General features: G+C 43.7%; 1 protein-coding gene across 2 annotated transcripts in view; it reads left to right on the top strand.

Annotated features, from left to right (window-relative positions):
* The window catches only part of DOCK5 (dedicator of cytokinesis 5), a 215,146-nt gene that overhangs the window by 91,113 nt on the left and 111,845 nt on the right, over positions 1-12,188 (top strand). For both annotated transcript variants that reach the window (XM_066267244.1, XM_066267235.1), the window contains exons 8-11: positions 741-898; positions 2,052-2,133; positions 5,087-5,216; positions 10,060-10,132. In XM_066267244.1, the coding sequence (XP_066123341.1) occupies positions 741-898; positions 2,052-2,133; positions 5,087-5,216; positions 10,060-10,132 (443 nt within the window). The remainder of the gene's footprint in view (positions 1-740; positions 899-2,051; positions 2,134-5,086; positions 5,217-10,059; positions 10,133-12,188) is intronic.

The following is a 12,188-nucleotide window of genomic DNA, read 5'->3' as shown; positions in this document are numbered from 1 at the left end:
TTCAGCAGACCTAGTAACCCCTTGCTGGAGCCAGTGACCTTGGGTCCAAGCTGGTGAGGTTTTTGCTTAAACCAGATGAGCCCGCGCTCAAGCTGGCGACCTCGGGGTCTCAAACCTGGGTCCTCAGCATCCCAGTCCAACGCTCTATCCACTGCGCCACCGCCTGGTCAGGCCATATCGATATTTTATTTTAGTACATGGTCTTCTAGTCTTTCTGTTCTGATGAGTCAAGGTTTCTGTTTTTCTTTCTGTTGTCTTAGTTTGTAGAGTTTTTTTGTTTTTTTAGTTTGTAGGTTTTATTTCTTTAGCACAGTTATGATAATACTTAATTGTGGTTCTGGACTGATTGGCTAACCGCCCGAGGGTGAGGCCTGTCTAGTGTAATCTCTTGGTTGCAATGAAAAATTATTCCCTGTAAGGAGGATAATGTATGGTGATTTTTATGCTTTGAGGTTCATCCAGAAGTGATTGTGAGATGAGGACTTCTTAAAGCTACTAAAATCATGACTTCCCATCTTTGGACAGCTACTGAATTACTTGGGTTCAAAGTCCTGCACAGGACAGTTTTGATTATGTAAAAAGTATTACATTATCTTTTGCTTGCTGGTTATTTGTCCACTTATATATGCTTTCTTCTGAGTGCTTCTCCTCTTGGGTCGTAATTATATCTGTCCCCCATCTGCCAATGTTTCCCGTTTGCTGAAACCAAGATGCTTTCCTCTCTTGTTCTCTGTGTCCAGTCAAGCCTGCAGAACCTGGACGTGAGGGGCCAATCCCTCTTCAGCGTTGCCCATACCTATGGCCTTTATGTCAACTTCAAGAACTTCGTCTGCAACATCGGGGAAGATGCAGAGTTATTCATGGCCCTCTATGACCCAGACCAGTCCACGTTCATCAGGTAGTGGAGGCTGTCATCTGCTTTCAACCTTGCAAAAATACCCAGCCCTCACCGACCCTGTAGCTGAGGAGTTCTTTGGTGGGTTTGAGAGAGGACGATAGAGAAGAGGGGAAGGATTTCTAGACAGGAGAAAATAAAATCTTCTGGGCTACTAAGCCTTTTGTCTGACTGCTGAAACTGTGCAAGAAGAGTTTGTGGACTCCTTGAGTCTTAGAAATCACATAAAGCTCATCAGAACACAGAGATGGGAACCGAGAGTTCAAAAGTTAATAGGGGAGGGTGAGGGAGGGATGAGTTTGCGGAACACAGAGGACTTCAGACCCTGATACTAGTCTGTGGGACAATGCATGGTGCATACATATCATTACATGTGTCCAGAGAATGGAGGACACCAAGAGTGAAGCCTGATGTAAACTATGGACTTTGGGTGATAATGACAAGTCAGTGTAAGTTCACTGATTGTAACACAGGTACCACTCTGATGGGGGATCTTGATAATGGGAGAGCCTGTGTTTGTGCATGTCGGGGGGTGTATGATAAGAAATCTGTACTTTCTGCTCAACTTTGCTGTGAATCTAAAACTGCTTTAAAATATAAAATCTATGAAAAAATTTTAAAAGACTACTGGATTGATAATAGGCTTTGTTCAACTCTACAGTAACATCACTGCTGAGCAGCTAAGGGAACAGATGTATTTTGGAGAAGATGGTTAAAAGTAATTACTGACTGTTTATTTCTAAAACAGAAATTTTATTTGAGTGTGGTGATACAGGTTCCGGGGGTTAGATTTAGAGTGATTGTTATAAAATTACAGTCTTGTATCAGTAAGGCTGAAATCTTTTTACGGAGAATTTGAGATGGAAGAAGGACCCCAGACAGAGTCTGGTAGAATCTGCTGTGTGTGTGTCCATCTCAAGCACTGTTTGTCATGAGTCCATTGGGGTGTGCCCTGTGGAGCTGGGCTGCAGCAGGCACACATCTCCATCTCCAAAACCAGGACACCAGAGCGAGTCCATTGGGTGTCGCAGCCACACCTGCCTGACTAGTGTAACGGGGCTTCTCTGGCCCTTCCTTATACCTGTTCAATCTATACTGTGGGCGGCTCCATCCCCAGTTAACCCCTGATGAAGAATCATTTTTTTCTCCTTCACAGTGAGAACTACCTAATTCGTTGGGGCAGTAATGGGATGCCCAAAGAAATTGAGAAGCTTAATAACCTTCAGGCGGTCTTCACTGTAAGTCCTATCTTCTGTTTAATCATTTTCTTTGATTATGATACTAGCAGATGCACATGATAAGTATATGAAAATGAAAATACAAATCATCAAAAAAAAAAAAAAAAGGCTTCATAATACCCGTAGCAGGAATAACCTACTGACTTATTCAACAAATATTTTTTGAGCACCTATTGGATGCCAGGCACTGATCTGGGCACGTGAAATAACATATCAGGAAAAAAGCATCATTTTGTCCAAGATGCTTTTGTTTAAATGGGACAGACACAACACAATTAACAGTTCAAATGCTATAGAAATGTTTACCTAAAACCTATGTACTCTTGCCTGACCAGGCAGTGGTGCAGTGGATAGACTGTCAGACTGGGATGTAGAAGACCCAGGTTCGAGACCCCGAGGTCGCCAGCTTGAGTGCGGGCTCCTCTGGTTTGAGCAAAAGTCCACCAGCTTGGACCCAAGGTCACTGGCTCAAGCAAGGGGTTACTCAGTCTGCTGAAGACCCATGGTCAAGGCACATATGAGAAAGCAATCAATGAACAACTAAGGTGTCGCAACAAAAAACTGATGATTGATGCTTCTCATCTTCTTCGTTCCTGTCTGTCCCTATCTATCCCTCTTTCTCTGACTCTCTGACTCTCTCTCTGTCTCTGTAAAAAAAAAAAACAAAACCCTATGTACTCTTATTGATCAATATCACTCCATTATGTTTTCTAAATAAAATAAAAAATTAAGGCAGACAATAATAAACAATAAATAAATGAGAAAGTCATGTAGAATGTTAGAAACCATAAGTGCTCTGGGAGGATTGGGTGTTTCTGGACTGGTGCAGGGGTTGCCATTTTAAACAGGTGAAGCAGGGCAGAACTGTGTGGGATGAGCTTTTTGAGCAAGGACTTGAAGTGGGAGGAGTGAGCAATGCAGATTAAGGGACCGATATTTTCAGAACGAGGGTTCTGGCAAAGATGGTTCAGGCAAAGATGGTATTTAGACTTTCTTGTTTGCATATATGTTAATGGCCCTTTCCCCTCCCCCTCCCCTCCCCCTCCCCTCCCCCTTCCTTCCCCCTCCCCTCTCCCTCCTCCTCCTCCTCCTCAAGATAAGAGAAGTGATGTTATATACGCATCAAGAGCAAGGAAATGTGTTGGGTGATAGCTCGGTGTGTGCTGGGTCTTCTACTTGGGCTCAGACTTTCTTGGGGTTCTCTCACTTTTTATGACATTAGTGCTTGAAATGTTCTAGAGCTGCAACCACCGGTTCTGAGAAGATTGGGAGGGCAAGTTTCCCAGCTCCCATTGGGCCTAAAGGAGATACTCCTGTCCTCTCTCCCTGTGTCCCTTAAGCTACACCCATATTTAGCTCCATCCCGTCTTACAACTCACCTGACCAAGTAGTTCCTCATTTCTGAGATATGTGAGTTTTTTCCCTAAAATCAAAAGGCATTTATCAGTCAATGTGTTCATTAAAAAGAAAACACATCCATAAAAGGCATTATTGAGTCTTTGGTCCATCTCCTAATCAATACTGCATAGCTGCAATTCACTTCTCTCTCCAACTCCTTCCAGCAGTGAGGATCTCCTTGTCTGTACATTTCATGTCCAGTCTTTTCACTTAAATAGTAGTGATCATTTCCAGGGTCATAAAACCTTCTTCAGAAACTTTATTTACCAATGATTGCATATTATTAAATATTATCTAACTAGTTACCTGGAATCTTGATCTCTCTCTCCACAAAAGCCTAACAAAACATAGAACAGAAATTCCAGGTTGATGTTATCATTGGTCTATGTTCCTATTTTGGAGATTAAAGTTAAGTAAATTATAGAGGATGAATTTGGAATAATTGTTTAAGAAGTGATTCTTGATTCAGTAAAAAGTGTTGGACACTTGTTTCTTGAAAAGAATTTGAGATGCATTTAAAGTCTGTTGGAGGTTAAAGTGAATGAGATATGTGAAATCACTCCCAGGCTTACTCACCTGTCCTTGGGAATACAAACAACTGTGGAATATGAGCCACAAAACACTAGATATTTCATCAAAACATCACTTACTAATCAACACACACCCAGAAACTCTCCTTGGACACCTCTCACAAAACAGATGAATGGCCTGACCAGGCAGTGGCGCAGTGGATAGAGCGTCAGACTGGGATGCGGAAGACCCAGGTTTGAGACCCTGAGGTCGCCAGCTTGAGCATGGGCTCATCTGGTTTGAGCAAAAATTCACCAACTTGGACCCAAGGTCGCTGGCTCGAGCAAGGGGTTACTAGGTCCGCTGAAGGCCCATGGTCAAGGCGCATATGAGAAAGCAATCAATGAACAACTAAGGTGTCGCAACGAAAAACTAATGATTGATGCTTCTCATCTCTCAGTTCCTGTCTGTCTGTCCCTGTCTATCCCTCACTCTGACTCTCTCTCTGTCTCTGTAAAAAAACAAACAAAAAAACAGATGAATGGTGACAGAAAGCAGTACGTGTAAAGTTCTGTGTTACAATTGCCTTGCAGGATCATTTGGAAGGTGAAATGGAACCCACATGTGGGGATACCCAATTAATGTCAATATCATACAAGTTTTCATTTCATTTGCCACTGAAATGCAACCTGTACTCAGGGATATCTTGGCAATATATAGAAAGTAGCAACAGCGAGTGTTCTGGCTTTTAAATATCTGCTTAAGTGGATGAACAAGAGACTTCAGATTAAATAGGACCTGATTTATGAATTTGAAGTAGGAACTGAGGAATAAAATTTTTTCATTTTTTGAATACAGTCATTTTTTTTTCTCTCATGCCATGATAGTTCTTGGGTGCATAGGGGAAAAGAGGTGTCGTCCTGATGATCTTCAGCATGAAGAAATGTGCTCTGAATGGTGTTCTGTTGTAGAGCGAAAATAAAAAGATCAAAGGTGTCAGGGTGGTGCAGTGTGACCCCTTTTTACACACTCTCTGCTCCGTTAGGACCTCAGCAGCACAGACCTCATCCGGCCCCGCGTCAGCCTCGTGTGCCAGATCATCCGGGTGGGTCACATGGAGCTGAAGGAGGGCAAGAAGCACACCTATGGACTCCGAAGACCTTTTGGAGTAGCAGGTATGGAGAGACCCAGAGTCAAATGTAAGCGGTGCAGCCACTGTACAAAAGTGTTACAGGTCCTCAAAAAATTAAATATAGACCTTGTGACCCAGCAATTCCCTCTCTCCAGCTGGGGAAACAATGCCCAATGGCTACCCTGAAGAAATGCCCCAAACTCAGAGGCACCTGCCTGTGGGGAACACAGCTCCACCCACAGAGGTCTGTACCCAAAAGGATTAAAATCAAGGTCTCGAGGGAATAATTATGCATCCTATGATCATAGCAGCTTATTTGCAATAGCCGAAAGGTAGAAGCAACCCAGGTGTCCAGGGATGGATGAATGGGATAAACAAAAGGTGACATCACCTGACCTGTGGTGGCGCAGTGGCTAAAGCGTCAACCTGGAAATGCTGAGGTCGCCGGTTCGAAACCCTGGGCTTGCCTGGTCAAGGCACATATGGGAGTTGATGCTTCCAGCTCCTCCCCCCTTCTCTCTCTCTGTCTCTCCTCTCTCTCTCTCTCTCTCTCTCTCTCTCTTTGTCTCTCCCTCTCCTCTCTAAAAATGAATAAATAAATATATAAAAAGGTGACATGTCCATACAATGAAATATCCTTCAGCCTTACAAGGAAGGAATTGTGAGGCAGGCTACAGCATGGATGGTCCATGAGGATATTATATTAAGTTAAATAAACCAGACACAAAAAGCTAAAGGCTATGTGATTCCAATGAGGTATGTGTAGAATGATTAAATTCATAGAAACAGAGAACAGATGGTGGGTGCCAGGGGCTGGAGGGGGAGGAGAACTAGTGGATAATGGGGACAGATTTTCAGTTTGAGATGATGAAAACATGGAGATGGATGATGGTGGGGAGGGTTGCAAACAATGTGAACAAACTTAATACCACAGAACTGCCCATGTAAAAATGATTAAAATGGTAAGACTATGTTATGTATATTTTATCGTAGTAAAAAATAATTTAAAGGAAACTGTAGAGGGGGGAGAGAGACAGACCCAGAGACTGCGGGAGATAAGTCTGATTGTCAAGGTTAGCATCAGTCACACAGTACTGACCACTGGACTGCCAGGGGCTTCCCTCGGGCTCTGTGCTCTCCTCTAGACCCTCAGTGCACAGTATAGTGCCTGGCACACAGCAGACCCTCAGCAAAGCCTCAGTTGTGATTTTGGGAACACCAGCCATGCCTGTGGCGCATGTTGATTACTGATTTTAGTGGAGTAGAATTCTCCCTGCAAAGTGATTTGCCTGTCTAGGTAAACCACTCTTCAAAGCCAACATTTTTTTAAATATTTTTCCGAAGTGAGAAGCCAGAGGAGGCAGACAGACTCCCGCATGCGCCCCACTGGGATCCACCCGGCATGCCCACCAGGGGACAATGCTCTGCCCATCTGGGGCATTGTTCCATTGCAATTGGAGCCATTCCAGTACCTGAAGCAGAGGCCATGGAGCCATCCTTAGTGCCCCGGCCAACTTTGCTCCAATGGAGCCTTGGCTGCAGGAGGGGAAGAGAGAGATAGAGTGAAAGGAGAGGGGGAAGGGTGGAGAAGCAGATGGGTGCTTCTCTTGTGTGCCTTGGTCGGGACTCCAACCCAGGACTTCCACATGCTGGGCCGACGCTCTACCACTGAGACAGCTGGCCAGGGCCTCAAAGCCAACATTTTGTTCCTAACTTCTTTCAAAGAGGATTGTTGGCTTAAATCAAATCCTACAACCTTCCAAGAGGCCCTTCTTTTTCTCTATAATTTGTTAAATTGAGGAAATATATTTTTAGTCTTAGGTTGAAATTTTGGTCACTAAGTAGTTTTGAAAGCCATCAGTGAAATATCCCTTCTGGAACAAGGGCCCAGAAGCTTCATACCATCAGGCGCCTGTGGATAATGAGACAGCCTCTGTGTCTCATGAGACCCTACATCGTGCTTCCCTGAACAGCCCTCCCATCTAGCTCCTGCTCAGATGTGACAGTCTGTGACCATAGGGCACAGCGTCAACCCTGATGGAGCCTTTAAGTGAAATCTCAGAAGAGATGAGAGCCCGGGCCTAGGACCATTTAGCTATCTTCATGGCAGTCTATTGTTCTGAGGAGTTAAGGCATGTTAGAGGTCATTGTCATGCAGAACGAGCCAAAGAATTGGAAGAACATTGAAGTAAAACTTTTGCTTGCTTTTGAGGAGGTAGTGGTGGTGGTCATAGTGTGGTGATGGTGGTGTGGTTGTCATGGTTTGGTGGTGATCATGGTATTCATGGTGTGGTGGTAGTATGTGGTGTGGTGGTATGGTGATAGCGGTGTGGTGGTGATGGTGGTGGTCATGTGGTGGTGGTGGTGGTGTGGTTGTCATGGTTTGGTGGTGATCATGGTATTCATGGTGTGGTGGTAGTATGTGGTGTGGTGGTGTGGTGGTGGTGGTGGTGGTCATGGTGATGGTCATATGGTGGTGGTGGTATGGTGGTGGTGGTGGTCATGGTGTGGTGATGGTGGTGTGGTTGTCATGGTTTGGTGGTGATCATGGTATTCATGGTGTGGTGGTAGTATGTGGTGTGGTGGTGTGGTAATCATGTGGTGGTGGTGGTATGGTGGTGGTGGTGGTGATCGTGGTATTCATGGTGTGGTGGTAGTATGTGGTGTGGTGGTGTGGTGATAGCAGTGTGGTGGTGGTGGTGGTGGTCATGGTGGTGGTCATGTGGTGGTGGTGGTATGGTGGTGGTGGTGGTGGTCATGGTGGTGCTGTGTGTGCAGGACATTTAGTGTGATGGGAAAAGAGAGGAGACTTGACTCTGACCCTGTTGCTGAGCATCAGCAGAGCTTAGGAGTAACTAGATGTGGCAATAACAAATGAATTGCCTGCTGTTTTTAGGGAGTGTTAGATACAAGTTTCACAGGGTTTTTGTACCCTGTTGTAGGTTCCATTGAAGGCTCACATTACCTTGGAGCCATGCCCTGCTTTCTACAACCTCCTGCCATCACCATCATTTCTCAAGCCTGGCTACATCATTTGGGTTACTTGGAGAAGAGACTTCCTTCTCCTTCATTTCACGTATGAGAATTGTCTCTGTAACAGGTTCCCTGGGGAGTGGACTGACAGGGAGTGTTTATGGCCAGATTGTAATTCGTTAACCTCTGGCCCGCCTCTGGCTGTGGGCCCGCCTGTGCCAGCAGCTGGAGAGTGGCCAAGGCTGGCCTCTGTGACAACAGGGCACAGTTAGGCTGAGTCATGTGGCCCCGTGATGGCCTTTGGGTTCATAACCTGGCTTTAACACTGAACACTTCTGACTGAGCACAAGTTGCTTACCTATGCTGGGCTCCCTTTCTTCAACTCTTAATTTAGGGCCAATAACACCTGTATAAATAAGATCATGTTAGGAAGCGCTCTTCTTTTCCATTAAAAAAGCCGACCACTCTAGGATCCTGAGTGTGTGCAGCAGGTGCTCTGACTTCCCTTTGTTTATATGTAAATTGAGCGAGAAAATGTCAAATCAGACAGACAGCTAGCTGGCCACTTCAAGCCCTGCGTTTCCCTCCCAGGTTGGTTCTTCTGTTGCTGCTTACACCAGAAATGTGTGTTTCCTGGGTCTTTGAATGCGGGCTCACTAAAACGTAATTGAAGTGCCAGGTTTCTCAAGAATTTAGAGACTCGGTCTTGTAGAATTTTATTTTTATTGACTTTATTGGGGTGCAGATTTTAAGTGTACAACTTAATAAAATATCATCTGCACATTATGTCATGTGCCTTTTTTCCAAAGAAAAGTCTCTTTCTGTCTCCATTTCCCCCCTTTGCCTCTGACCATCACCACACTGTTATCTGTGTGTCATATATGTGTGTGTCTGTGTGTTTTAAATTTTTGCATTGATTTGAGGGAGAGAGTGAGGTGCGAAGGGGGAGAAGCATCAATTTGTGTTCCACTTAGTTGTTCTATTTAGTTGTGCACTCATAAGTTGCTTTGTCCCTTGACCCGGAGATCGAACTCACCACCTCAGTACACAGAGACAACGCTTTATTCACTGGAACATCCAGCCCCCCAGCCCCTCCCCTCTGACAGCTGTCCATCTGTTGCCTGTGTCCATGCCTCTGTTTCTATTCTTTTCCTCAGTTTATTTTGTCCATTAGATTCCACATATAAGTGAGATCATATAGTATCTGTCTCTCTCTGACTGTCTTATTTCACTTAGCATAATACTCTCTCCAGGTCACAAAGGTAAGATGTTCTTTTTTTTTTACAGCCCAGTAGTATTTTTGTTATGTAAATGTGCCACCGCTTTTTTTTATCCATGATCTCCTGATGGGTGCTTAGGCTGCTTCCAGATCTTGGCTACTGTAAGTAACACTGCAGTGAATATTCTTTCAAATTAGTGTTTTGAGTTTCTTCAGATATATTCCCAGAAGTGATATTGCTGAGTCATAAGGCAGTTCCATTTTTAATTTTTTGAGGAATCTCCATACTGTTTTCCACAGTGGCTGCACCAGTCTGCAATCCCACCAGCAGTGCAGGAGGGTTCTCTTTTCTCCACATTCTCACCAGCACTTGTTGATGGTTGACTTATTGATAATAGCCATTCTGGCAGGTGTGAGGTGACATCTCATTGTGTCTTTAATTTGCATAGACTTTGGAAAAGAGAGTAATTTGCAGGTCTGTCTGAGAAAATTGGAGCCTCTGTACAAGGGAGCCTGATGAATTGCTCTCTGCGAGGTTGGTACACTGGGAGTTCTTGTTGGCAAAGAATAAATGTCTCTTATATGCTACTTTCTGTCCCCAGTGCTCTGTGTCGCTGATACTCTTAATTCTCCATAGTGACCTGCTGAGACCTGAAGTAATTAGTTTCTTTAATTAAGTTTATCTTCTTCCCAGTGATGGATATCACCGACGTCATCCGTGGGAAGTTAGATGACGAGGAGAAGCAGCATTTCATTCCCTTTCAGCAGTGAGTACTTTGGCATTTGTCCCTGTGACTTGAGACCTGGATTAGCACTTTGATGGTATGTTAATGCAGAACCAGGTGCTGGGACCTTTTGCTTAGTTAGAGCAGGAAAGGCTCTCTGGCTGCAAGACTGAGAGGCGCTGACTGGAACCTTTATTCAGAGTCCTTTGTGTTGGACTCCACCTGCAGAGGGTAACTGAACTCTTCTCATTCTATTGAAATGTCTGAAGGACTATAAAAGGGGCAAATCTATGCCTGTACTAGAAACCAGGGAATGGTGCCAGGTGTGTCAGAAATGCCAAAGGATATCGTACTTTGTTACCGGGAATAAATATCATCAAAGACTAGGAATCAGGTTGGACAGCACAGGCTTGTCACACTAGCACATGCATATGGACCAGCTGGGACCTTGTTAAAATGTGAAAGTGATCCAGTAGGTCTGGTTGTCCATCTAATAAGCCTCCAGATGAGGCTGATGCTGCTAATCTGGGGACCATGCTTGGAGGAGTGAGGGTTCAGGAGGTGTGAGAGTGAAGGTTGACCAATCCGTGGGAGCCAGCCCAGGAGGACCTGCAAGAATTCCCTGCAGAGCTCTCCTGAGAGTGGCCTCCAGGCTGAGCCCAGGAGCTGCCCTGCAGCCTGTAGGGAGCTCTGGGGAGCAAATCTCAATCCCTGTACCTCTGAAGACATGTCTGTGTAAATGTATGACCGGCCCTAGCAGCCATGCTCTGCTTGCCTCGTGCACAGGTGAGGAAGGCGTAGGTCAAGCCGGGGATGCTGCTGGATCTGACACAGAATAGTTTAGCGTGTCAGTGAGAGAAGATGATTGTCTAAGCTTGCTGGTAGCTGTCACAACAGATCAGTATGACAAACTGAGAATTCTAGAAACCAGCCCAAGGATATTTAAATTAATATACATTTAATTAATAATGAATAATATGATTATATTATTTTAAAATTATTTTTGAATAATAATAAATCAGTGGAGGAAGACAAACTATGCAGAAAAAATTAGCTGACCATTTAAGAAGCATAAATTAGAACTTAGTCTCACAATTTATAACACTCTAAATTCCTGATGACTAAACATCTTTTGTAAGAGCCAGTCTTCAAATACTGCAGGAAATAGACGTTTTACATAACAGTGATGTGTGGGAGGCCTTTCTGAGCCAACAACAAAGACTGAGAAATTGACAGGTTTAGCCTATCAATTAAAAAAAAATTTTAAAGAACTTATATATAGAAAAATTAATAAAATCTTTGTAATGTGAGTATTTTTAATATATAAAGAATTAATAGAAGTTCATAAGAACATAAGAAGGAAATATACACACAAAGCAATAGCCTATAAATTCACTGAGAGTCAATGAAATGCAAATTAAACCCTGAAGTTTCATTTTTTGGCTTGACCACGTTTAAAAATATGTAAGCTATTCAGTGTTTATTGGGTGTGAAGAAACATGTATTAGTTATATGAATATATATACGTTTATATAGTATCATACCATCTACATACTAACCCACCCAAAACATGGCGAGGTAAATATATTATGTGTGTCTTAGTGTTAATTTGAATTATAAGATATTTTCCAAATTCATGAATACTGCTCCCAATATAAATATCTACATATACTTAAGAATATTAGAGGTCATATATTAAATTTAATAAATACAACATGTTAAAATATATTATAATTTTATAGTAATACATTAAATATATTAATGTATTAAATCATATATAATCTTATATTCAGTAAATATTAAATAAATAAAATGTATAGAGTAAATGAATATGTTTAAATATAAAAATGTAATAAACTGGCCCTGACTGGTTGGCTCAGTGGTAGAGCATCGGCCTGGTGTGCGGGAGTCCTGGGTTCGATTCCCGGCCAGGGCACACAGGAGAAGCGCCCATCTGCTTCTCCACCCCTCCCCCTCTTCTTCCTCTCTGTCTCTCCCCCCCCCACCCCACCCCCGCCCTGCAGCCGAGGCTCTATTGGAGCAAAGTTTGCCTGGGCGCTGAGGATGGCTCCATGGCCTCTGCCTCGGACGCTGGAAT

This window comes from Saccopteryx bilineata, chromosome 1 (assembly GCF_036850765.1).
Source record: "Saccopteryx bilineata isolate mSacBil1 chromosome 1, mSacBil1_pri_phased_curated, whole genome shotgun sequence".
NCBI lineage: Eukaryota > Metazoa > Chordata > Mammalia > Chiroptera > Emballonuridae > Saccopteryx > Saccopteryx bilineata.
This window is presented reverse-complemented; position numbering and strand designations above follow the sequence as displayed.